General features: G+C 37.0%; 1 protein-coding gene across 1 annotated transcript in view; it reads right to left on the bottom strand.

Annotated features, from left to right (window-relative positions):
• Positions 1-1,071: 1,071 nt before the first annotated feature.
• Positions 1,072-27,918, bottom strand: part of DOCK11 (dedicator of cytokinesis 11) — a 214,575-nt gene continuing 187,728 nt past the window's right edge. The window contains exons 44-51 of the mRNA XM_032756251.2: positions 16,278-16,400; positions 11,396-11,509; positions 10,709-10,855; positions 6,459-6,669; positions 5,903-6,093; positions 5,361-5,461; positions 3,925-4,063; positions 1,072-1,511 (exon numbers count right to left, since the gene is read on the bottom strand). Coding sequence (XP_032612142.1) covers positions 1,392-1,511; positions 3,925-4,063; positions 5,361-5,461; positions 5,903-6,093; positions 6,459-6,669; positions 10,709-10,855; positions 11,396-11,509; positions 16,278-16,400 — 1,146 coding nt within the window. The 3' untranslated portion in view covers positions 1,072-1,391. The remainder of the gene's footprint in view (positions 1,512-3,924; positions 4,064-5,360; positions 5,462-5,902; positions 6,094-6,458; positions 6,670-10,708; positions 10,856-11,395; positions 11,510-16,277; positions 16,401-27,918) is intronic.

The raw sequence follows: 27,918 nt of genomic DNA, 5'->3' as shown, positions 1-27,918 counted from the left end.
AAAAAAAAAAAAAAAAGTCTAGAACCTGAGTTCCCATAGAAGGCAGCCAAAATGATTTGGATAATTCAAGCTAAAAAACGTCATTCACATCTTGGTTTCTCCTGAATTATTTAGGCAATCTGAGATTTCTTCACAGATAGGAATATAATCCCAAGCTAGTTTGCCAAATCTGTGGTGGTTTTGTACTTTGACCCAAGACATGCTGCAACCATTAAGTTCTAATCAAAATGTTCAATAACCTTGTAACTGAAGAAAATAATCATTACAAAACTCCTACCTCAGACTGCTGTCAAAGCTTTGAAGTTCTGTGGGATGTACTGACTGCAATCTCAGAAATGTTTTGTTTAGCTTTGTAGATGGCCCCAGATGATAAAGGTTTGGCAACAAACGCTGCTTGCCCTGTATAAATCCCTTGGATGTCTTGTATGTAGAAGGGAGACCTACTAGATTACCTAGCATCATCAGATCATAACATATATGTATGATATCTCAAGCTTCCTGTTATATATATGCTATATATACAGAGTCTCACTCTGTCGCCCAGACTGGAGTGCAGTGGCGTGATCTCAGCTCACTGCAACCTCCACCTCCTGGGTTCAAGCGATTCTCCTGCCTCAACCTCCTCAGTAGCTGGGATTACAGGCATGCACCAAGATGACCAGCTAATTTTTGTATTTTTAGTAGAGACGGGGTTTCACCATGTTGGTCAGGCTGGTCTTGAACTCCTGACCTCATAATCCGCCTGCCTCAGCTTCCCAAAATGTTGGGATTACAGGCGTGAGCCACCGCACCCAGCCTAAGTTTGGTATATTTGTAAGTATATCCTTTCCTTTTGAAATTTGCCTGTTAAATAATGCTTTTGGTTCCTTTAGCCCAGCCTTGACTACTAATTGGCAAGGATTCAAATGATCTCCCCAATTTTAAATATCCGTGTATTATGGAAATGTTATCAATTTTCTTCTCCTCCTACCAAGGATTATATGATAATGAACTGAGCTTCTTGTCAAGAAAAATGCTAAGTTCAAAGTATTATTTCTTTCACTTCTAATTAGAAATAAGTTTTACCTTTTATTGTATTCCATTATACAATTTTACATAGTACCATTATTATTTTAAGCAATAATTAAGCAAATTGAACTACTGTTTTTGAGCTCTACTTTTCAGCATATAGATTTACCTAAAAAAGTACAAACCAAGCACAGTGGTGCAATTTTCCAGGCACTTTCAAGTTGCTTATTTACAAATATGTAAGCACCCTGTTGGAACACATGAAAATTTTGGTGTCGAGAAGAAACACTCCATGTATATCAAATCTTTAAATTTTAACATTTGCACAGCTCCAAATATTCCTGAGAAAGGTCAGTCTCATTGTCACGTACATCTGCATTTCCTCACACTTCAGCGTATCTTGGGGAACCATAACCTCGGTCACTCGATGTACCACTAATTGCACAAAATACATGTAATGTGTTGCTCATCCAGGGAGAATGCATTGTGTCTTCTTGTAATATCTAAAACAGAAGAAATCAGCATGGTTATCATGAAGCAAAATAGCCACTGCCAAAAAAAGAATGTGTATATGTAATTGGGGGCATATTTCAATTTATCACTGACAGTTATTTAAAAAGACAGAAAGCAGAGAGAGCAAAGAATAACATTACCGACTTAAGTCTTCAAAGCTGTGTTACAAAGGCAGCATATCAAAAAAGCAGAAAAGGTCTAGTTACTCATTAAGAAAAACAAAGACTGTAAAATGCAAAATTCAATAAAAAGCGAGAGGTAACACAATCTTTAAAATATTTTTTAACAGATGGTCATAACAAGAACTCTAAATGGTAGACTCTGATATGAGTTTATGAATGATCTAACACAGTGGTTCTCAGAATCATCTATGGGACTTTTGAAACATGCAGATACCTATGTTCCTTCCCCGGAGACTTGAAAATAATAGTAAATGAAGATAAAAGTCTTAAGTGCATATTTCAAAAAACACACTATAATTGTATAAGCTAATTGATACAGAAGATTTTTCTTGGAAAGGAAGAACTTCATAACTATAAAATTTAAAGATATATTCCAATAAGTATATAAACATAGATATTCATATTAGTTTAAATATTTTTTAAATGATCCATTTTGTGTAATCCAAAGAAAAAGCAACAGAAATCTTGTGCTTAAAGTAGATTGAGGTAAAAAGCACTATATACATTATATCCAATCTCTTTACCATAAAGTCCTAACTTAGGTCTCAAGCTTTCAATACTTGGTTCTCAAGTTAGTTGTGAAACTTCAGTATTAAGCCCACAGATTGATCTATAGTGGCAGTATTGAGACATATCATTTGTGTTGCTACAAATCATAAGGCTTAAATAAAATTTGTAATAGAGAAATTTCCTCTTACAAAAATATTAACTCACGACACTAATCTGAAAGCATCCTAGAATGTTAAGAGATGAATAACTGATTATCTATGCTGGTCAGATGTGACAGGCAAGGAGGGTACTTATTGCTAAGAAATTACAAAACATACCAAACAGATGCTACAATGACCACCCCCAACTCTATCTAAGAAATCTGCAATTTATAGCTTTATGATAATATAAATCCTTTTAAAAATCAAAAGCAGCCAGGCGCGGTGGCTCACGCCTGTAATCCCACCACTTTTGGAGGATGAGGCGGGTGGATTACAAGGTCAGGAAATGGGAAATCCAATCTCTATAAAATACAAAAAATGACCAGGTTATGGCGTGCCCTGTGTTCGCAGGAGAATCACTTGAATCCACGAGGTGGAGGCTGCAGTGAGCTGATATCACGCCACTGCACTCCAGCCTGGGTGACACAGTGAGACTCCGTCTCAAAAAAAAAAAAAAAGAAAAGATAAAAAAAGCTTGAAGAAGTTTTTGAAAGGACTATATACTCTGGTATTCTGTAACAGATTACATTGAAAGGGGACAAGGACTATCCAGTCATGTCTTTTTGTCAAGTAATCATTTATGGAGCTCAAGAGAATATTTCAAATTTCAGTACACATTAACACTTGTCTTACTTTTCAGTATTAATATACGCCTCAAAGTGTATGACTACAAGGTGGCTCTCTTACATGTGAAACTCAATTCACTACAAAGTCAACATTTGCCAAAAGTAAGGCACACCAAAATATGGTTCATAATAACAGGATGGCTTGCATAAATATAAGCCAGTAGAAACTAAGAGTTTTCTTGGTTAGCTGTTATTACATAATATTAAGAGTCTAAATTATTGGTCTCTATATCTAAGAGAAATAGTCATGTTTTATGGGAATAACTGATACAGACAAGTGAGAAATACGACAGTAGATTTGAAAAATCCATGCTTCAAAAGGAAAACAGAATTTTATAAAATGACCACTCAGAATATCTTGATCACAGTAATAACAGTAAATTGAATAATTTGTTTTCAATTTGAATAATTTAGAGTTCAGCACTAGGTCATGCAACTGCATGCAAATGAAATAACTGTAATATAGTAGATACTCACTTAAAATAGCATGTGCAATTGTCTTATATCTTTTGTGAAGGAGGAATTTTTGCTGCTTTTTCTATGCATTATGAGGAATAGAAACTCATCAACTAGATAGTTTCTAAAAACAAACTATGTTATCTATTTGATAACGGTATACCTCAGTTCAACCTCTTGCCTCTACTGACACTGGAGCACAAAAAACAAAATGGTTTCTTACTGATAACTGCATCACTAACCACTTTAGATAATTGTTGCAAATTTGATTTGTACTGTATCACTTAAATGATTAAAGATAATATGAAAAAATTTAAAATATAGACTTAATAACTTTAAAGTTATGCATTTTGAACCATTATATTTTGCTAAGCAACAATTTTGGGACCCGCAGATCGTGTTTTCAGTTTTAGTCACCCTAATACTTGCCTGCTCATGGATAATGTCAGATAATTCTTTTACCATGTCTCTGAAATTTGACTTTAGCCCTTCATGGTACTCAACTTGATCTTCTTTAATTAGCCGCTCATTTAGTTCAAGTGCAATGCTGCATGCTTGTATAAATTTCCTATGGATGAATATCAAAGATAAAGGTCTTGTTATTTATTCTTAGGAAGTATCACTGACAATCCATTTGATAACTCAGTTTAGCCATGGTTTGCCTAGGAAGAAGATCAGAATCCTCTATTTTCTCACTGTGCATTTATTTCTTAATGTCTCTTCCTAAGTCTGAAATGCCTTCTTTCCTTTCCACCTTTGCCTTATGGTTTCATTTCTTATCTCCTTCAAGACTTGGCTCAAAACACATACCCTCTGGAAAGTCTACTTGCTAATCATTTACTTAGCATTCTATCAGCTAAAGTTGTGCTGACATTAATTTGCACCTGTAGATAACGAGTCATTTATTCAAAAAAATTTATTTTGAGCTTACTATGTGGCTAGTACAGTGCTGGGTGGTACAGGTATGAAGGATCTTCCCTGGGCTGCTAAGAAGGAGAACAGAGAGGTGATGACCTATCATAAAAGTATTTTTCCATTATTTCATGTGTTTATGTTTAATGTCCACAATTAGAGTGTAGGTCTTAGGGGACAAAGTACTTCATTGTCCATTTGTTTTATATCCCTGTCATAGCAACTAATAGTCTTTTGCATGTACCAGGCATTAATAAATACTGGTGAATGAATGACTGACTACTGGTTACTCTGCACTCTGGAACAGCTGATAAAACACAGAGAGGAAAAGTAAACAAAATAAGCCAGGAGCAAATGAGTGGATAGGTTATCATCTTTCTCCTTAGTCCATATTACTCAACTGTTTCTCTTCTTCTGAATGAAAACTTTTATATATTAAAGATATTTCTCTAATGTAAGAGCATTCATACATGCCTTAGCTTACAGAGCCGCTCACTGAAGACAAGATATTGCATGCCCTAGTTTGGCAGAGTCCAAGTGGAAGTAAGGACAGGGGATTGGAGTGAGCTTATGCAATCTTTCCTGCCCCACTTCTATTCCTACCCCAAATGGTCTGAAATGCTGTAACAGGAGGTCAATTGGGTGAAGAAGGAAAGCACATAAGGAACATAGGCTTGCATTTGTGTCACTTAAAATATTCAAAGCAATATAGTAAACTGGCATATTTAATCTCTTGGGTCACTAGGGTATTGTTAATGTCCTGCAGGATGAAACTGATCACACATTTTCTTATTACTTAAAGTGCCATTAGGAGGTCACTTAGATATTGTAAAAGACCACAGAGAATGTCCCTTTTTGGAGGGGTATTATTTGGCCAATACTTTGTTGTTTTTTAAAAGAAGAAAATAGAGAAAAAGAATGCGGGTCTAACCTGAAAACTGTAAAACACTTACCTAAACATGTCTTTCAACTCACTCACTTTCTTAGGTGGATACTTGCTAGCTTGACTGTCATTTAAGAAAGCTCTTGCATATGCTAATGGACCAGCATTGACCTACATTACAATAGAAGAAAAATGAGAGTGTTTCCAGAATGCAATAATCAAAAGAAGTTTTGGCATTTCTCTTTTTTATTAAAAATCCCAAAATATACAAGAAATCCATATCTGAGAAATATATGCTTATTACAAGTTTATTTCAAAAAACCATTAACTAAAGAAAATAATCTACAAAGATGATATTCTAGTAAGTGATTTCTGATATATACATACAGGGCTTCGCTACAGTCATCGGACTTATGTTAAAGTCCTCTGACATAACACAAAACTTATAAAAATTCAATGTAATATCTTCATTAAATGAACAAAAAATAATGCACAGGTTTTTGCACTCAGTAAGTGCCCAACACACAATTACAATTAATGCTTGCTCTGTGCCCTTATAAAAGCAAAAGAAACATCAAGAAACATTTAATACATGTTGGACGACCAACGTACCTGCACAGAAACACAGCCCTGCAATTTAAGTTGGAGCTGAATCATGTCCACGTCAGTAGAGGAGCAAAGCTTTTGCAGCTCTGCAGTTTTATCTTTTATTTCATCAGTGGCAACATCAATTGGTTTTAAATTAATCTGCTGTTCACAGTTAATAGGAATCCTCTTCTTCACATAGGGAAACGAGTTTGAAGCTATTAAAATGTTAAGATTGATTTATTGACTTTAGAAAATCATTTGTTCAAACAGCCAAATTAAAGAAAAAACTCTATTGTGCTTAACTCTCCCCATCCTTTATCTAGAAGATGACTTAGGGTCCCATATAGTACTTCAAGATTCAGAGAGAAACTCTCTTTATGAGACACCTCTGGGCAATCATGGATGACATATGGGAAAATGATGGTTTATCACATGGATGTGCTTGTGCAAACTTGTAACTGAACAGCAGAACAAATAATAATTAAAATTTCAGTTGTATGTTCCAGCTGGCCAGCTGCTACTCGTGTATACTGAAAAAGACCAAGACAAATAAGAAGTTAACATGTAAAATTGTACTTACTTGTCAAGATTGTACGGCGTTTGCACTGTTCTTCTATACAGCCCTGTTTTTTGCCTGATAAAGTGTAAGGGGCCTCAAAAACAAATCTGCTGATATTATGATTTCTTTCAAACTCGGTCTTCCTTTCTGTGAGTTCTTTGTCATCAAAGTAAGGCTTCACATAAGTAACTTGTATATGAGCATATTTTGGATCAAGCTCTTTGGCATTTACCTATAAAATAAGAAAGTTTTTTTTATTTATTTTATTTTATTTTTTATTTTATTCAGTGGAAGGGAAAAGGAGATAAGGTAACCTACTAACTTCTTTGAGACCAAGTGAGGAACATTGCCATTATAATTGTGTTTCCAATAAAGGGGGTCTTCATTCTTCTTTTTAAAAATCACTTACTTCTGATTATAAAGAAGTTACAGAAATCTATTTGGAGACTACAGAAACATATGAAGAAATTAAGAATTACTGTAATTGGCCAGGCACGGTGGCTCATGCCTGTAATCCCAGCATTTTAAGAGGCCGAGGCGGGCGGATCACTTGAGGTCAGGGGTTTGAGACCAGCCTGGCCAACATGGTGAAACCTTGTCTCTACTAAAAACACAAAAATTAGCCGGGCGGGGTGACATGAGCCTGTAGTCCCAGCTACTCAGGAGGCTGAGGCAGGAGAATCACTTGAGCTTGGGAGGCAGAGTTTGCAGTGAGCCAAGATCGCGCCACTGCACTCCAGTCTGGGCGACAAAGTGAGACTCTGTCTCCAAAAAAAAAAAAATTACTGTAATCCTACCACCCAGCAATGACCATTATTCACATTTTTATATATTTCCTTCTCATCTTTCTTCTATGAATATGTATTCAGAAAATTGAGGTCAGACTAAAACATTGTTTTGATTGTGCATTATATGAATTACACCTCAAAAAAACACAGGTATCATACTTTATTTATTTATTTTTGAGATGGAGTCTGGCTCTGTTGCCCAGGCTCAAGTGCAGTGGTGTGATCATGTCTCACTGCAGCCTCAGCCTCCTGGGCTCAAGTGATCCTCCCACTTCAGCTTCCCATGTAGCTGGGACCACAGACATGCACTACCACACCTGGCTAATTTTTAAATTTTTTTTGTAGAAATGAGGTCTCCCTGTGTTGCTGAGGCTAGCTTGGAACTCCTGGGCACAAGTGATCCTCCTGCCTCAGCCTCCTAGTGTTGAGATTATAGGCATGAGCCATCATGTCTGGCCAATAGTTTATACTATAGTCACTGGCATTACTTTTAATGGCTGTATGGATAAACATGACTTATTGGACCATTCTCTCATTAGTGGAGACAGGCTGTTTTCCAACTTTTTGCTATTGTAAATAATGTTCTGATGAACATCCTTGTATTTAAAACTGTGTGCTTTTTTTTTTCTGATTTTTTCCTTAGGATAAGTTCCTAGAAAAGAAATTGCTTAGTTAAAAGATTTACATGGGGCCAGTTGCAGTGGTTCATGCCTGTAATCCGAGGGCTTGGGAGGCCAAGACAGGAGGATTGCTCGAGCGCAGGAGATTGAGACCAGTCTGGGCAACATAGCAAGACCCTGTCTCTAAGAAACATAAAAAAATTAGCTGGGGTATGGTGGCAACACACCTGTAGTCCCACCTATTCAGGAGGCTAAGACTGGAGGACTGCTTGAACCCAGGAGTTTGAGACCAGCCTGGGCAACATAGTGAGACCCTGTCTCTAGAAAAAAAAAACAACCCACAAGAAACAAAAATAAGCCAGGTGTGGTGGTGCACACCTGTAGTCCCAGCTACTCAAGAGGCTGAGGTGGGAGGATCACTTGAGCCCAGGAGGTCAAGGCTGCCGTGAGCTGTGATCGTGCCACAGCACTCCAGCCTGGGCGACAGAGCCAGACCCTGTCTCGAAAAAAATTAAAAGCGGCCAGGCGTGGTGGCTCAGGCCTGTAAACCCGGCACTTTGGGAGGCTGAGGTGGGTGGATCACTTGAGGTTAGGAGTTCGAGACCATCCTGGCCAACATGGTGGAACCCCATCTCTACTAAAAATACAAAAATTAGCCAGGCGTGGTGGTGAGCGACTGTAATCCCAGCTATTAGGGAGGCTGAGGTGGGAGAATTGCTTAAACCCAGGAGGCGGAGGTTGCAGTGAGCCAAGATGGCACCAATGCACTCCAGCCTGGGTGACAGAGCAAGACACTGTCTCAAAAAAAATAAAATAAAATAAAAAGAAAAGAAAAAAATATACATCTTGATAGATTCATATGGACACTTACAAATTTCTCATGCTTTTTAATGTCTAGGTGGTTATATCCATTATATGGGTAATACCACCATTTCTTTAACCATATGGACATTTAAACCGCTTCCAGTTTTTTGCTATATAAATTTTGTGGCAGTGAACAACTTTAAACATATATATATTTATATGTGTACATCTACAAGATAAAATGTTAAATGTGAAATTGTTGGGTCCAAGGACACATACATTTAAAATATTGGAAGATATTGCCAAACTCCTCTTCAAATTGCCTTTGCCCTTAAGCAGATTTTGCTCTTTGGCAAGGGAAAAGAGTATTTTTAATTTTTATTTTCACACATTGAGAAAACAATAAATATATTTTAAAAGCCGGAACTGCTTATTATGTCTGTTGCCTGTGGGGAACTACTAAAATACGATACATAACAAACATCAGGAGTCCAGCCACCTGATAATGATTTGTCGCTGCATTCTTTGACCCAGTTTTCAGAGGCAGAATAAGGTAGAAAACTGCATGTTGCACAGAAAGTCTGACTTTTCATTATCTTTCCATTTATACAGTAATCAATATTGTGGGAACAAGTCTTACACTATCTGGCTGCAAGGGGAGAAAATCTTCTGTTGTCTCAATTCAACAAAACAACACAAAATAGTGAAACTGATAAGGAAAGAAGTAGAGAGTGTTTGCCATATATTACGTTGAAACTACCACCAAATCTATTTTTTTTTTTTTTTTTTTTTTGAGACGGAGTCTTTCTCTGTCCCCCAGGCTGGAGTGCAGTGGCGCGATCTCGGCTCACTGCAAGCTTCGTCTCCCGGGTTCACGCCATTCTCCTGCCTCAGCCTCCCAAGTAGCTGGGACTACAGGTGCCCGCCAACACACACGGCTAATTTTTTGTATTTTTAGTAGAGACGGGGTTTCACCGTGTTAGCCAGGATGGTCTCGATCTCCTGACCTCGTGATCTGCCCGCCTCGGCCTCCCAAAGTGCTGGGATTACAGGCTTGAGCCACCGCGCCCGGCCTCTATTTTTAAATGTCTTAGGCATATGTTTAAGATAAAGTCATCTCCAAGAGATATATCTAAGTATACAAAGTGAAGAGATTATTTTCGTGGTAGACAATGAAGTGTCTTTACAATAGCCATGGGCTTTTTCACTCTGGTAATGCTTCCTGCTAGATTTTAAGTGTTCTGCATAGCACTGTGCGTATCATAGTCACTCAGTAAATATCGCTGTGAATACAAATCTTGAACTTTATATGTCCTTCCTACCCTTAAAAATCAGCTCTAAGTCTGGGCACACCCAAGGCAACTAAGGATAGTCAGGCATTCCTATAGTGCTTCCCCCAAATCCTGTCTATAGGGAACTATGCATTTCCTAGGAAAGGGCCTCTCTTGCTATAATATAAGCCTTCTCACTATGCCTTGGCAGGGCCTAGTGGAATGGATAACCTTTAGAGCAAGGCTCAAGGATCTCTCCTAAACCTATTTCATTGCAAATGTTAACTATAGTCACTATTACTGAACTAAGGATATCTTAGAATAAAATGTGTGCCCCAAGATGATTTTAATCATGATGTAATGGAGAATCATGATGTACAATAGCATTTACAATAATATCTAACCTTTAGTGAGCATGCTAGCTTGCTATTATTAGTGAATGCTTTTTATGTACCAGGAAAGTGATTATACTTTCCATATATTAACTGATTTAATCCATACAACAACCTCATGAGGAAAATACTACTATTATTATCTCCATTTTATTACTAAGAACGATGAAGCACAGAGAGTTAAGTACCTTCCCCATGGTCACACAGCTAGTGAGTGGCAGAGAGTAGAGATCTGAAGCTTGGTATCCCTGACTCCAAAGCCCCTGTTCTTTCTTTTATTATCTGGAAAGCTCTGTTTTCATGCTTCTCTACCAGTTAAAAAAGGAAAAAGTCAGGAGCAATGTACAATGCCTGGAACTAACAAATAATGATTTCAAAATGTAGGGTATGTGTTACCTTGTCTGAATCCTGAATTATTTTGACATTCTCCGTACCAAACTTTTCACCATAAAGTTTAACAAGTCTCAAGGAAATTTCTGAGAGGCCAGTGAGCTTTGGTTCTTTATAGATGTACTCCTTTCCATCTTCTTCTTCAAAAAAAGACTATTATAAAGTTAAACAAATAACAACTTATAAATAATATGAGCAAACACAACATTTAAAGAAAATCTACTAAATAACTAGTAATAATATATTTGAAATACATTTTGAATAATATTACTAAAAGTCCCATGCTTGTATTTACCCTTTTAACTTCAAATACATGAGAATTTTCAAATTCCTGATAATTTTCAAATTTATAATCACATAAACATATGGCCTGAGGAAGATTTTCAAACTAGGTTTTTTTCCTTCCCTGTACACTTACTTGTTTTTTATTTAAGTTTTAACTACTATATATTTAATATGTACTTTAAAAAGCTTAACAGAAAATGAAACTGACAGAAATCAAAACCTTCTCTGTTATATTCTGACCTGAAGGGTTTAGATATGAGAACCAAAGTGAACTTTATATATACAAAAGAGGCTCCCTGCTGTTGTAATAGGCACTCTATCTGGATAGAATCCTAGCTGCTATAGTAAACTAGTAATTCAAAGGTGAATGTTTAAAAAGGAAAACTTTATGAACTCAAGTATACTTACTTGGCCATAAAAGGCAACTCTGAAGAAAGTGCCTAAAAGTCTCTTTTTTGTATGCATAACTTCCAGAATTTTTGTGTAAGCTCCATGAAGAGTTCTATAAACTTGAGTAAGTTTCTGAAAAATAAAAATATACAAATCAGCTTTGTTTTTTGTTTAATTACTAAATGTCTTCAAGATGAATGTACAAGAATAAAAAGCACCAGTATATTCTTTTCAAAATGGTCTTGGTGGGGCCATTCATACTCATCTCCCTTTGTAACAATCAGACAAAGTCCTCAACAACTTTAGGTCTAAGGGTAGAAATTAAAATGGTAAAATAACGTTGTATTTCTTTTTAAAAGAAATTTCTTCTAAAAAAAAGGGGGAGGGATACATGTGCAGAATATGCAGGTTTGTTACATAGATATATGCGTGCCATGGTGGTTTGCTGCACCTATTGGCCCATCCTCTAAGTTCCCTCCCCTCACCCCCCACCCCACAACAAGCCCTGTGTGTGTTGTTCCCCTCTCTGTGTCCACGCGTTCTCATTGTTCAACTCCCACTTATGAGTGAGAACACGCGGTATGTGGTTTTCTGTTCCTCAATAGCACTGTATTTCTTAATATCATGCTTCATTTCATTCACATCTCAATGGAAATTTTAAATTTTGAAATACTGTATTATCAACTACTATTTTCTACAGGGTCTGAATATTTTTAACTGAAAGGGCAGCCAAATGCTTTGCTTGAGCCCTCAGGTAGAGAGCTATGAAAATAAACAATCCATGTATTTAAAAAGGAAAATAAAATGCAAATATAAAAATAAGCAATGGTGTGAGCTGCAGTGAGGGCTGCTTTTATGCAAGTTCACAGATATTTCCAAAGGATATGTTTTTCTGCACTTCCAGAAAAAGAGAGCACATTGTGCAAAGAACATTATCAAAAATGTGAAAGACGACCTACAGAATGGAAGAAAATATATGCAAATCACAGATCTGATAAGGGTTTAGTACCCAGAATATTTAAGGACTTCTTACCACTCGACAACAAAATATATGCAAACCAATTTTAAAAATGGGCAAATGACCTGAATAGACATTGCTCCAAAGAAGATGTACAAGCAGCCAAGAAGGACACGAAAAGACACTCAATCTCACTGTCATTAAGGAAATGCAAACCAAGACAATGAGTTTGCCACTTCACATGCACTAGGATGGATTTTATAAAACAAAATAAAACAAACAGAAAATAACAAATGTTGGTAAGGATATGGAGTAATAGGAATCCTAGCACACTGATGATCGAAATGTAAAATGGTACAGCCACTGTGGAAAACAGCTTCGTGGGTCCTCAAAAAGTTAAACATAGAATTACCAAATGATCCAGCAATTCTACTCCCTAGTATATATTCAAGAGAATTGAAAATATAGATCCACACAGAAACTTGCACACAAATGTTTACAACAGCACTATTCATAATAGACAAAAGGTGAAACAACCCAAATGTCCATCAATGGATGAATGGATAAATAATCTGCAGTATATCCATACAATGGAATCTTACTCAGCCATAAAAAAGAATGAAGTTCTGATATATGCTACAACTGATACATGAACCTCTAAATATTATGCTAACAGGCCAGGTGCGGTGGCTCATGCCTGTAATCCCAGCACTTTGGAAGGCTGAGACAGGTGGATCACTTGAGGTCAGGAGTTTGAGACCAGCCTGGACAACATGGTGAAACCCCATCTTTATTAAAAATACAAAAATTAGCCGGAAGTGGTGGTGTGTGCCTCCCAGCTACTTGGGAGGCTGAAGTGTGAGGATTGCTTGAACCCAGGAGGCGGAGGTTGCGGTGAGCTGAGATCACGCCACTGTACTCCAACCTGGATGACAGAGTGAGACTCTGTCTCAATTAAAAAAAATCATGCTAACTGAAAGAAGCCAGACATAAAAGGTCACATATAATATTACAGGTTGAGTATCCCTTATCTGAAATGCTTTGGACCAGAAGTGTTTGAGATTTTGAAATATTTGCATTGGACTTACCAATTGAACATGTCTAATCTGAAAATCTGATATCCAAAATGTTCCAATGAGCATTTCCACTGAGCATCATGACCATGCTAAAACAGTTTCAGATTTGGGAGCATTTATGATTTCGAATTTTCAGATTAGAGAGGCTCAATCTGTATTCCTTTTATATGACATATCCAGAATAAGCAAATCCAGAAAGCAGGTTAGTGGTTACTGGAAAATGGGAGTGGGGTGGGGAGTAATTACTTAATGGGTATGGAGTGTTTTTCTGGGGAGATGAAAAAGTTTTAAAACTAGAAAGAGGTGGTGGGTGCACAACACTGTGAATATATTAAATGCCACTGATTTCTATACTTTAAAATGGTTAATTGCATGTTATATAAATTTCACCTCAATAAAAAAGGAAAAACACACAAGCTTCTTTCTCTAAAATTCCTCCCATATTATCTTTTATAATTGAACTCAATTGGAGGGAAATCTTCCTTACCTTGGCTGCTATCTCTGATAGTTTTCAGCCCATTCCATAGAGATACACTGAAAAAGTATGCATCAGTGTTCTACTTTTTGGTTTTGTTTTGAGATTGGATCTTGTTCTGTAGCCAAGGCTAGAGTGCAGTGTCTCAATCATAGCTCACTGCAGCCTCAATCTCCTGGACTTAAGCAATCCTCCTACCTCAGTCTCTCAAGTGGCCGGGATCACAGGCGTGCACTACCACGCTCCAGCTACATCAGTCCTAAACACAATTACTTCATCTATACAGAGTGCTAGGGGATTTATACAGACCCTTACACCCCTCCAAGGAAATAGGAGTAGTTCCCCTGTAGAAAACATCATTTCCTTTAATGTGTAGAGAAGATATATTTTTCTTTCTTCCCTGTTGGTTGGCTAAGTAGCAAAAGGCTCCCTGGGTTTCTGACAGCCAGAACTTCCTTCATCCTAAGAGTCAGAAAATGGGGACTCTATTTTGAAATTACTACAAAGGTTCTTCAGATGTAATGCTTTGATAGGAGGGGTAATGGCAAGTCTAGTTTTGTCTCATAGGCTATTCTTGGCCATCTGTATGACCTATACTTAACTTCAGCTTATTAATATATTCACTTGAATTCTACTATGAGTTTTCAGGCATGCCCCATATACACCAAAAGTATGGCAGAGAGAAGAAGACCTAGAATCTGGGAAGAAAAAGTGAGTTTGATCAGAGCCAGTTTGGAGGAGAGATGAAAACACTACTCAGATTATATTAAATCTATGTGTGTTCACTCTTAGAAACTACGTCAACAAGGAAAGGCCTAACTGCTTTATTTAAGAATAAATTGCCAGGCTGGGCGCGGTGGCTCACGCCTGTAATCTCAGCACTTTGGGAGGCCGAGGTGGGCGGATCACGAGGTCAGGAGATCAAGACCATCTTGGCTAACACGGTGAAACCCCAACTCTACTAAAAATAAAAAAAAAAAAATTAGTCGGGCGCGGTGGCGGGCGCCTGTAATCCCAGCTACTCAGGAGGCTGAGGCAGGAGAATGGCGTGAACCTGGGAGGCAGAGCTTGCAGTGAGCCGAGATAGTGCCACTGCACTCCAGCCTGGGCAAAAGAGCGAGACTCTGCCTCAAAAAAAAAAAAAAAGAATTGCCTTGCTTTTTAAAAATGGCTTGAATCCTAAATAGAAATTATGATATGGACTAAGAGACTTGAAAATTTAAAAAATCCTGTTTAGTGTTGGTGGCAATTGCTGTTCATTATACTACTATTCTTTATTAACTATACTTTATCAGTAGTTTATCTGGCAAGTCAAAATTTTAAAATTCTCATAATAGGGCTATTACTAGTGTATTATTACCTACCCCACTGTCATTTGCCAGCACCTTTAGTCTCTCCGCTAAATTATAAAGAATAGAATCATGTCTATGCCTCTTCCCTGGGTAACATGGAAATTTGACAGCTTTTTAAAGTGAAGGTTTAGTGAAAATAACACTGATTATTTTATGCTCTGAGAGGAAGAGGGGAGGTTGCTAGATGAAAATATTTTCAGGCCGGTCACAGCGGCTCACGCCTATAATCCCAGCACTTTGAGAAGCTGAGGCGGGAGGATCACTTGAGGTCAAGAGTTCAAGACAAGCCTGGTCAACATGGTGAAACCCTGTCTCTACTAATAATACAAAGATAGTGGGGCGTGGTGGTGCATGCCTGTAATCCCAGCTACTTGGAAGGCTGAGGCAGGAGAATTGCTTGAACTCGGGAGGCAGAGGTTGCAGTGAGCCAAGATTGTGCCACTGCACTCCAGCCTGGGTAACAGAACGAGACTCCATCTCAAAAAAATTTTTTTTTTCAGAACCACTGGTCTAATTTAAATCTCAATTTCTATTTTGGATCTTTTACCCTTAATTTCATTTGGAAAACATAAATGAATATAAAGCAGGACGTTTTAAGTTTTACTTTATTTTCTTTTCATAAGCAGGACCAGAGGAAGTTTTACGTTGTTTTTAATTGACACATAATAACTGTACATATTTATGGGGTACAATTTATAGGGGAAATGTTGTTTCCATACATGCCAACATTGTGTAATAATCAAAACAGGGTAATTAGTAAATGTATCATCTCAAACATTTATCATTCCTTTGTGGTGAAAACATTAAAAAATCTTAGGATTTAATAGCATTTTTAGGGATTGTCACTTTGAAATTGGACAAATGTGTCAAAATGATAGACTGTCTATATTCTATGATAAAATACAAAAGTCATAATCTAATGAACCTTATATTCTTCAGAGGACACAAGTCGAATAATAGCAACAGAACTATATTACTGTTTTCCCTAAAACCAAAATAAAATACATAAGTCAATGATAAAAATGTTCCAGTTGCCTACCTCAAACTCACGACGTTTCTCATAAATTGGAATGATCAACTTGGAAATCTCAGAAATTATTTCATAACGTTCTGCCTTCCATAAGCCATCCACACATTGTTCTAGCAACTCCAGCAAGACCTCCTGCATTAAGAGAAAAATCCAATTAGGAATTAAAAATAGTTTTAGAGTTTTGGACAAATAAATTTTGAAGCATTTCAAGTTGGTAGAAAACAAACAGATGGTACTAAATTCAATGAGATGCACAAAAGGAACATACTTGTGTGACAATATTTTCTAAATCAAATATTTAAAATTAATTAAAGTTAAAAACATTCTTAAAAATATAAAATTGATGTTAACAATAGTAAACTATGATTATTTTGTTTATTCACATAATAAAGATGTTAACTAAGTTGTAAACGTTAACACATCGAGAAAGAATATTTTTAAAAAGGGAATATATTGTTTGTTCCAAATTGAGGATGTCTGAATGTCTAACATCCATTTTTTTATATTAAAACAATATTTACCCATATTAGTCTTAAGAAAATTTGACAACTTTTTCAAGCTATTGTGTTGGTGGTTTAGGTGTTTATTAAAATGATTTGATTTTTTAAAATTTTTTTAGTTTTTATTTTTGTGGGTTGGTATTAAAATGACTCAGTTTTGATAAAGAACACTTCCCGACTGATGGTTCTAAAATTACTGAGAATGATAGGATAACAGCTCAAAATAGAGATCACCAGCCCTGCCAGAATAACAGTTGCTATAAAACTCTTTTGTGAACCATCATCTCATGTTCTCAACGATGAAAACATGAAGCCAATTACTGATGCTACCCATAAGTCATAACAGCTTGTTTCTATCTTAAAGAGATGCACTTCAAACCTGTAGAACTGATTCCTAAAACAGCTCTTCCTGTATGTCCTTTAGAAAATCGAATTCATCTTCTAGCTCTTATACCTGTGTTTCCTATCTTGCCAGTGGCAATATCCTATAGACCCTTAGGTAGCAAACTAAGCACAGTTTTGACTTTATCGTCTGTTATGGGTTGAATCGTGTCCCCCAAAAAGATAAGTTGAAGTTGTAACCCCAAGTACCTCAGAATGTGACCTTATTTGAAAATAGAGTCATTGCAGATATGATCGTTTATGATGAAGCAATACTGGAGTAGGGTGGGCCCCAATCCAATATGACTGGTATCTTTATATGAAGACAGAGACACACAGGGAAAACACCATGAGACTACAGAGGCAGAGACTGGAGTGATGCAGCCACAAGTCAAGGGAAGTCAAGAAACAACTCTTACCACCAGAAGACAAAGAAGGCTCTACCCAGAGTGTCAGAGGAAGCATGGCCCTGAAAACAATCTGACTGCATATTTCTAGACTCTAGAACTGTGAGACAATAAATTTCTCTTGTTCTAAGCCACCCAATTTGTGGTACTTTGATATTGCAGTCTTAGTGCTACAGCCTGAATGCTTCTGTCCACTCAGAATTCGTATGTTAAAATCCTAACCCCCAAGGGGATGGTATTAGGAGGTGGAGACTTTGGGAGATGACTAAGTCATGAGGGCAGAGCCCTCATGAATGGGATTAGTACCCTAATAAAAAGAGAGTTAGCTCACCCCCTTCCACCATGTAAGGGCACAGTGAGAAGATACCATCTATGAACTAGGAAGTCGATCCTCACCAGACACCAAGTCGGCTAACACCTTTATCTTCACCTACTCAGCTTCCAGTATAGTGAAAAATACATTTCTGTTGTTTATAACCTACCAAGTCTCCGGTATTTTATTATAGAAGCCCAAATAGGCTCAGATATCTACGAAACTATTACACCCTCTTTCTTTACTTATTCTCCAATGAGTTCATCACCAAGTCCTGCCAGTTTTATTTCCTAAATATTTCTCAAATCTGACCCTTTCTCTCCATTTCTCTCATTGCTAAGGTGCAAAATTTCACTATTTTTTTCTTAATTTATCTTCCTGCCTCCAGTCTTAGCCCTTTCAAATACATCTTCCACACATCTGCCATAGGGTTCTGATTAAAATGCAAACCTGAGGGTGCCACTCTCCCTTTCTTAAAATCTGGCAATGGCTCCGCATCACTCACAGAACAACGGACATGCTCCTTCATGTAGCACGTAAAGTTTGCAATGATGTGGCTGATACTTCCATAATCTCATCATTCATCATACCAAACTTTGTACTTTATGTTATAACAACAGTGAACTACTAGTAGTTTCCCTGAAGCACAATGGTGTGTCTTAGCTTTATGTCTTTGTTCAGGCTGTGCCCCTCCTCCCTTTAATCCCTTCTACTTGGTTAATCTCTTTAAAACACTTTAGGTATCACCTTTTCCAGGATCCTTCTCCTTATCAATATAGGGTAGGCAAGACACTACACATCTTTTTTTCTATTTCACTAATTTTTTGGTAAAGATTTATCACTATATTTGTACATTATTTACATATTATCTACATATCTGACTTTTCCAATAGGCTGTGATTATTTGAGAGTAGGGACAATATTTTACTTACATTGGCTTTTCCAGTAATTATTTTAGTGTCACTGGATAGTGTATGTGAAATAAATGTTGCTACTTGAATAAAAGATCTGTATATTAACATCTGCTAGCCAAATTAAAATTTCCAGCAATTTTGGGACAAACATTGGGGGAATTAAAAATAAGGTGCACACTTAGTATGAATTATCCCAGGAATGTAAAGTTAGGTTACAATTAGAAAAAAAATGTAATATACAACCTCATAAACTGAATAAAAGAGAAAAATTATATCTCTTTCAATAGATGCAGGAAAAAAGCATTTACAACACTCAACACCCATTCATGATATTTAAAAAGAACTCAAGAAACAAAGAATAGAAGAGATCTTCCTCAATCTGATAAAGGGCATTTACTAAAAACCTAAAGGCTAGACATGTTTAAGATTGAGAACAAGTTAGAATGTCTGCTCTCACCACTTCTATCCAACATTATGCTGAAGGTTCTAGCCAGTACAATAAGGCAAGAGAAAGAGAAAAGGCATACAGGATTAGAAAAAGTAAAATTGTTCCGTGCATATGGCATAATTGTATATGTAGAAAATCCTAAAAAACATACAAACTACAAAAACTAATAAGCAGATTTAGTAAGTTTGCAGGATGTAAGATCAACATACAAAATCAATTATATTTCTATATACTAGCAACAACATATTAAAAAATAAAAATATAAAAGCAAACAATATTATTTACAATAGCATCAAAACATCACATATCTACCAATAAATCTAACCCAAGACTTCTACCCTAACAACTACAAAATATTATTGGCAGTTAAAGATAACCTAAATAAATGTCCATTGATTGAGAAATTCAATATTGTTAAACTCTCCATTCTCAGGCTATTTTGAGGAAATAGAAAAGATGATTCTAAAGATTATATGGAAATTCAAAGGATGTAGAATAGCCAAAACAACTTTGAAAAAGAATAAAGCTGTTTTGGTTACTGTAGCCTTGTAGTATAGTTTGAAGTCAGGTAGCGTGATGCCTCCAGCTTTGTTCTTTTGGCTTAGGATTGACTTGGCAATGCGGGCTCTTTTTGGGTTCCATATGAACTTTAAAGTAGTTTTTTCCAATTCTGTGAAGAAAGTCATTGGTAGCTTGATGGGGATGGCATTGAATCTATAAATTACTTTGGGCAGTATGGCCATTTTCACGATATTGATTCTTCCAACCCATGAGCATGGAATGTTCTTCCATTTGTTTGTATCCTCTTTGATTTCATTGAGCAGTGGTTTGTAGTTCTCCTTGAAGAGGTCCTTCACATCCCTTGTAAGTTGGATTCCTAGGTATTTTATTCTCTTTGAAGCAATTGTGAATGGGAGTTCACTCATGATTTGGCTCTCTGTTTGTCTGTGATTGGTGTACAAGAATGCTTGTGATTTTTGTACATTGATTTTGTATCCTGAGACTTTGCTGAAGTTGCTAATCAGCTTAAGGAGATTTTGGGCTGAGACAATGGGATTTTCTAGATATACAATGAGAACTCATGGACACAGGAAGGGGAACATCACATTCCGGGTACTGTTGTGGGGTGGGGGGTGGGGGGGCGGGGACGGCATTAGGAGATATACCTAATGCTAAATGACGAGCTAATGGGTGCAGGAAATCAACATGGCACATGGATACATATGTAACAAACCTGCACATTGTGCACATGTACCCTAAAACCTAAAGTATAATAAAATAAAAATAAAAATAAAAAAAAAAGAAAAAGAATAAAGCTGGAGGGCTAACACTACTTGATTTCAAGACTTAAGTTATAGTAATCAAGTGTGATATTGGCATCAAGATGGGCAAATAGATCAGTGGAAGAGAACCGAGAATCCAGAAATAGCCCACACAAATATGAAGAACCGAACTTTTGACCAAGGTGCCAAAGTAAATTCAACGCGACAAAAGGAAAGTCTTGTTTTTCCCCAAATGGTACGTCTTAAAAAAAAAAAAAAAAAAAAAAAAACCTTTTTAAAAAAAAAAAAAAGAGCTTTGACCTCCATTTCATTCCACAAATGAACTTTAAATATATTACAGACCTAAACAAAACTCGGAAACAAAGTTTCTAGGAGAAAACACAGCACAACACTATCAGGATCTTGACGTAGGCAAAGATTTTTGGGACCAGATACAAAAAGAACAAATTATTATAAAATAATAAACTGGATTTCATCAATTACAACCAAAACCAAAATTTTCTGCTCAACCACAGACTCAATTAAGAAAGTGAATGGTCAAGTCAGAAGCTGGTAAAGAAATATACAGCACATACATCTTGACAAAGGATTTATATCCAGGAAAGAACTCCCACAAAACAACAATAAAAAGTAAGCAATGTGATTTCTAAAATGGATAAAAGACAAACATTTCACAAAAGAAAATATAAAAGAGGCCAAGGAACACCTGAAAAAGTGGTAGACATCATCGGTTATTAGGGAAATACAAATAAAAGCCACAATGAGATGTTGATTCACACCTAATATTAATAGAATGGCTAAAATTTAAAAAGATCAGCACTATCAGATGCTAGGGAGGATGTGGGGTAACTAGAACTCTCATCTACTACTGGCAAACAGTATAAAACGGTCCAACCACTTTGAGAAACTCTTCGGAAATTTCTTAAAAGTTAAATATATATCTTCCCTAGGATTCAGCAATGCCACTCCTAGGTATTTACCCAAGAGAAAAAAAGCATATGTCAACAATAAGTCATAGATAGGAATGTTTAAAGTAGACTTATTCATAACAGCCTGAAACTGGAAACAATTCAAAATCCATCAACTGAATGGATTTAAAATTTGTATATAAAAACAAAGAACAAACTTTTGATATGCCCAACAATATGGATGAATCTCAAAAACATTAGGTTAAACAAGAGAAGCCAGATTAAAAAAAGGTACATATTGAATGACTGATTCCATTTTTATGCCATAAAAACTAATTCATGGTGATAGAAACCAGATGGTGGAGGTGGGGAGCCTGACTGGAAATGGGCACAAGGGAACCTTTCCCGAAGGAATGGGCATGTTCTATTTTTTGTTTCTGATGGTAGGTTACATGGGAGTACACAACTGTCAAAATTCATCAAATTGTTTAAGATTTTATTACATATTAACTATATCATTTTTATTTTTATTTTTGAGAGACAGTCTCGTTCTGTTGCCCAGGCTGCAGTGCAGTGGCACAATCTTGGCTCACTGCAACCTCTGCCCCTGGGGTTCAAGAGATTCTTGTGCCTCAGCCTCCCGAATAGCTGGGATTACAGGCCTGTGCCGCCATGCTTGGCTAATTTTTATATTTTTAGTGGAGACAGGGTTTCACCATGTGGGACAGGCTGGTCTTGAACTCCTGGCCTCAAGTGATCTGCCTGCCTTGGCCTCCCAAAGTGCTGGAATTACAGGAGTGAGCCACCATGCCCAGCCCAATTATATATTAATTATATGTTTAAAATCTATTGCAGGGGCACATGTCATCAGGACCTCCTGAGGTGGTGTCATGCAGAAAAAAAAAAAACTGTTGCAAATCAAGTCCGAAATACATTTTTGGAAACAAGTTACATTGCGTTATTACGGGTTTAACTCACATATTTAAATACAAGCACTAAATGGACAACAGTTTGTAGTTTTCATTTCAGTGTAACTTCTAAATCAGTGTTAGTTTTTTTAATTGGCTAGGGTGTAAGGAAGAAGCCTTATTATGCAAACTGAAACATAAAGTGGCACTTGGTAAAACATGATTCTACCTGTATATATCAAATAGAAGTATGTATAAATTACTTGTAGAACACAAAAGATTTCCAACAAATGTGTTTATACAGAAAACTAACTACAGTTTTTGATTATTAAGAAAAGTTATTGCTCTCCTTAAGAGTATAGAAAAGGGTCAAGCTCAAAGCCATTTCTATGAATACACTGAAGCTGCTGTTTAGAAGGCAAGGATATAAGTTCAGTTGTACTGAACCAGTTAAGCCCCATGAAATCCTCTGAATTTTTCTACTGTCAGCCTGTAAAACCTGCAGGTCTCTGGGAAATCATCTAACTAAGATCCAGAAACATGAATTAACTTGTCCAAGGCTATACAGTCGAAAATTAAGCTGGAATAAAAATTCAAGTATCTTGCATCTCTGTTATGATCAATTAATTCAGCAAACATATTTTAAGTGTCTATCCTTGTAGATTCTGAGGGTAAAAGGACACCAACTGGCATTTAAGAAATCTCACTGCCAAGTAGGTCAATGATAAAACGTGACATTATTTTCACATTTCATGACTTTTTAAGTTTTCACATGTATTGTGAAGTGACCATGATAGTATTATTGTCCTTATTTTACTGATAGGGGGACAGACTATGTAGAAATAGTAGGTAAAGCTTCTAAGTGTATCATTAATTTAACTAAATAAACCAGAGCTAAGTTGGAATTTGTGTATTTTAAAAAATCAATTCATAAAGTGTTTATGAAGTGTGTCACTGTAATTTCTTTTTTATTATACTTTAGGTTTTAGGGTACATGTGCACAATGTGCAGGTTTGTTACATATGTATCTATGTGTGATGTTGTTTTGCTGCACCCATTAACTCGTCATTTAGCATTAGGTATATCTCCTAATGCTGTCCCTCCCTCCTCCCCGCAACCCACAACAGTCCCCGGAGTGCAATATTCCCCTTTCTGTGTCCATGAGTTCTCATTGTTCAATTCCCACCTATGAGTGAGAACATGCAGTGTTTGGTTTATTGTCCTTGCGATAGTTTACTAAGAATGATGTTTTCCAGTTTCATCCATGTCCCTACAAAGGACATGAACTCATTGTTTTTTATGGCTGCATAGTATTCCATGGTGTACATGTGCCACATTCTCTTAATCTAGTCTATCATTGTTGGACATTTGGGTTGGTTTCAACTCTTTGCTATTGTGAATAGTGCTGCAATAAACATACGTGTGCATGTGTCTTTATAGCAGCATGATTTATAGTCCTTTCGATATACACCCAGTAATGGGATGGCTGGGTCAAATGGTATTTCTAGTTCTAGATCCCTGAGGAATCGCCACACTGACTTCCACAATGGTTGAACTAGTTTACAGTCCCACCAACAGTGTAAAAGTGTTCCTATTTCTCCACATCCTCTCCCGCACCTGTTGTTTCCTGACTTTTTAATGATGGCCATTCTAACTGGTGTGAGATGGTATCTCACTGTGGTTTTGATTTGCATTTCTCTGATGGCCAGTGATGATGAGCATTTTTTCATGTGTTTTTCGGCTGCATAAATGTCTTCTTTTGAGAAGTGTCTGTTCATGTCCTTTGCCCACTTTTTGATGGGGTTGTTTGTTTTTTTCTTGTAAATTTGTTTGAGTTCTTTGTAGATTCTGGATATTAGCCCTTTGTCAGATGAGTAGGTTGTGAAAATTTTCTCCCATTCTGTAGGTTGCCTGTTCACTCCGATGGTAGTTTCTTTTGCTGTGCAGAAGCTCTTTAGTTTAATAAGATCCCATTTGTTAATTTTGGCTTTTGTTGCCATTGCTTTTGGTGTTTTAGACATGAAGTCCTTGCCCATGCCTATATCCTGAATGGTATTGCCTAGGTTTTCTTGTAGGATTTTAATGGTTTTAGGTCTAACATTTAAGTCTTTAATCCATCTTGAATTAATTTTTGTATAAGGTGTAAGGAAGGGATCCAGTTTCAGCTTTCTACATATGGCTAGCCAGCTTTCCCAGCACCATTTATTAAATAGGGAATCCTTTCCCCATTTGTTGTTTTTGTCAGGTTTGTCAAAGATCAGATAGTTGTAGATATGCGGCATCATTTCTGAGGGCTCTTTTCTGTTCCATTGATCTATGTCTCTGTTGTGGTACCAGTACCATGCTGTTTTGGTTACTGTAGCCTTGTAGTATAGTTTGAAGTCAGCTAGCGTGATGCCTCCAGCTTTGTTCTTTTGCCTTAGGATTGACTTGGTGATGCGGGCTCTTTTTTGGTTCCATATGAACTTTAAAGTAGTTTTTTCCAATTCTGTGAAGAAAGTCATTGGTAGCTTGATGGGGATGGCATTGAATCTATAAATTTTCATGATATTGATTCTTCCAACCCATGAGCATGGAATGTTCTTCCATTTGTTTATATCCTCTTTTATTTCATTGAGCAGTGGTTTGTAGTTCTCCTTGAAGAGGTCCTTCACATCCCTTGTAAGTTGGATTCCTAGGTATTTTATTCTCTTTGAAGCAATTGTGAATGGGAGTTCACTCATGATTTGGCTCTCTGTTTGTCTGTGATTGGTGTACAAGAATGCTTGTGATTTTTGTACATTGATTTTGTATCCTGAGACTTTGCTGAAGTTGCTAATCAGCTTAAGGAGATTTTGGGCTGAGACAATGGGGTTTTCTAGATATACAATCATGTCATCTGCAAACAGGGACAATTTGACTTCCTCTTTTCCTAATTGAATACCCTTTATTTCCTTCTCCTGCCTGATTGCTCTGGCCAGAACTTCCAGCACTGTGTTGAATACGAGTGGTGAGAGAGGGCATCCCTGTCTTGTGCCAGTTTTCAAAGGGAATGCTTCCAGTTTTTGCCCATTCAGTATGATATTGGCTGTGGGTTTGTCATAGATAGCTCTTATTATTTTGAGATATGTCCCATCAATACCTAATTTATTGAGAGTTTTTAGCATGAAGAGTTGTTGAATTTTGTCAAAGGCCTTTTCTGCATCTATTGAGTTAATCATGTGATTTTTGTCTTTGGTTCTGTTTATATGCTGGATTACATTTATTGATTTGCATATGTTGAACCAGCCTTGCATCCCAGGGATGAAGCCCACTTGATCATGGTGGATAAGCTCTTTGATGTGCTGCTGGATTCGGTTTGCCAGTATTTTACTGAGGATTTTTGCATCAATGTTCATCAAGGATATTGGTCTGAAATTCTCTTTTTTGGTTATGTCTCTGCCAGGCTTTGGTATCAGGACGATGCTGGCTTCATAAAATGTGTTAAGGAGGATTCCCTCTTTTTCTATCAATTGGAATAGTTTCAGAAGGAATGGTACCAGTTCCTCCTTGTAACTCTGGTAGAATTCGGCTGTGAATCCATCAGGTCCTGGACTCTTTTTGGTTGGTAAGCTATTGATTATTGCCACAATTTCAGAACCTGTTATTGGTCTATTCAGAGATTCAACTTCTTCCTGGTTTAGTCTTGGGAGGGTGTATTTGTCGAGGAATTTATCCATTTCTTCTAGATTTTCTAGTTTATTTGCATAGAGGTGTTTGTAGTATTCTCTGATGGTAGATTGTATTTCTGTGGGATCGGTGGTGATATCCCCTTTTTCATTTTTTATTGCATCTATGTGATTCTTCTCTCTTTTCTTCTTTATTAGTCTTGCTAGTGGTCTATCAATTTTGTTGATCTTTTCAAAAAACCAGCTCCTGGATTCATTAATTTTTTGAAGGGTTTTTTGTGTCTCTATTTCCTTCAGTTCTGCTCTGATTTTAGTTATTTCTAGCCTTCTGCTAGCTTTTGAATGTGTTTGCTCTTGCTTTTCTAGTTCTTTTAATTGTGATGTTAGGGTGTCAATTTTGGATCTTTCCTGCTTTCTCTTGTGGGCATTTGGAAAACACTCTGCAAGATATTATCCAGGAGAACTTCCCCAATCTAGCAAGGCAGGCCAGCATTCAGATTCAGGAAATACAGAGAACGCCACAAAGATACTCCTCGAGAAGGGCAACTCCAAGACACATAATTGTCAGATTCACCAAAGTTGAAATGAAGGAAAAAATGTTAAGGGCAGCCAGAGAGAAAGGTCGGGTTACCCACAAAGGGAAGCCCATCAGACTAACAGCTGATCTCTCAGCAGAAACTCTACAAGCCAGAAGAGAGTGGGGGCCGATATTCAACATTCTTAAAGAAAAGAATTTTCAACCCAGAATTTGCTATCCCGCCAAACTAAGCTTCATAAGTGAAGGAGAAATAAAATACTTTACAGACAAGCAAACGCTGAGTGATTTTGTCACCACCAGGCCTGCCCTAAAAGAGCTCCTGAAGGAAGCACTAAACATGGAAAGGAACAACCGGTACCAGCCACTGCAAAAACATGCCAAATTGTAAAGACCATCGAGGCTAGGAAGAAACTATAGCAACTAACGAGCAAAATAACCAACTAACATCATAATGACAGGATCAGATTCACACATAACAATATTAACGTTAAATGTAAATGGGCTAAATGCTCCAATCAAAAGACACAGACTGGCAAACTGGATAAGGAGTCAGGACCCATCAGTGTGCTGTATTCAGGAAACCCATCTCACGTGCAGAGACACACATAGACTCAAAATAAAGGGATGGAGGAAGATCTATCAAGCAACTGGAAAACAAAAAAAGGCAGGGGTTGCAATCCTAGTCTCTGATAAAATAGACTTTAAACCAACAAAGATCATAAGAGACAAAGAAGGCCATTACATAATGGTAAAGGGATCAATTCAACAAGAAGAGCTAAATATCCTAAATATATATGCACCCAACACAGGAGCACCCAGATTCATAAAGCAAGTCCTCAGTGACCTACAAAGGGACTTAAACTCCCACACAATAATAATGGGAGATTTTAACACCCCACTGTCAACATTAGACAGATCAACGAGACAGAAAGTTAACAAGGATATCCAGGAATTGAACTCAGCTCTGCACAAAGTGGACCTAATAGACATCTACAGAACTCTCCACCCCAAATCAACAGAATATACATTTTTTTCAGCACCACACCACACCTATTCCAAAATTGACCACATAGTTGGAAGTAAAGCTCTCCTCAGCAAATGTAAAAGAACAGAAATTATAACAAACTGTCTCTCAGACCACAGTGCAATCAAACTAGAACTCAGGATTAAGAAACTCACTCAAAACCGCTCAACTACATGGAAACTGAACAACCTGCTCCTGAATGACTATTGGGTACATAATGAAATGAAGGCAGAAATAAAGATGTTCTTTGAAACCAACGAGAACAAAGACACAACATACCAGAATCTCTGGGACACATTCAAAGCAGTGTGTAGAGGGAAATTTATAGCACTAAATGCCCACAAGAGAAAGCAGGAAAGATCCAAAATTGACACCCTAA

The sequence above is a fragment of the Hylobates moloch genome, unplaced genomic scaffold (assembly GCF_009828535.3).
Source record: "Hylobates moloch isolate HMO894 unplaced genomic scaffold, HMol_V3 SCAFFOLD_7, whole genome shotgun sequence".
NCBI classification, from domain to species: domain Eukaryota; kingdom Metazoa; phylum Chordata; class Mammalia; order Primates; family Hylobatidae; genus Hylobates; species Hylobates moloch.
Note: the sequence above shows the minus strand (reverse complement) of the source record. Positions and strands in the feature narration are given on the sequence as shown.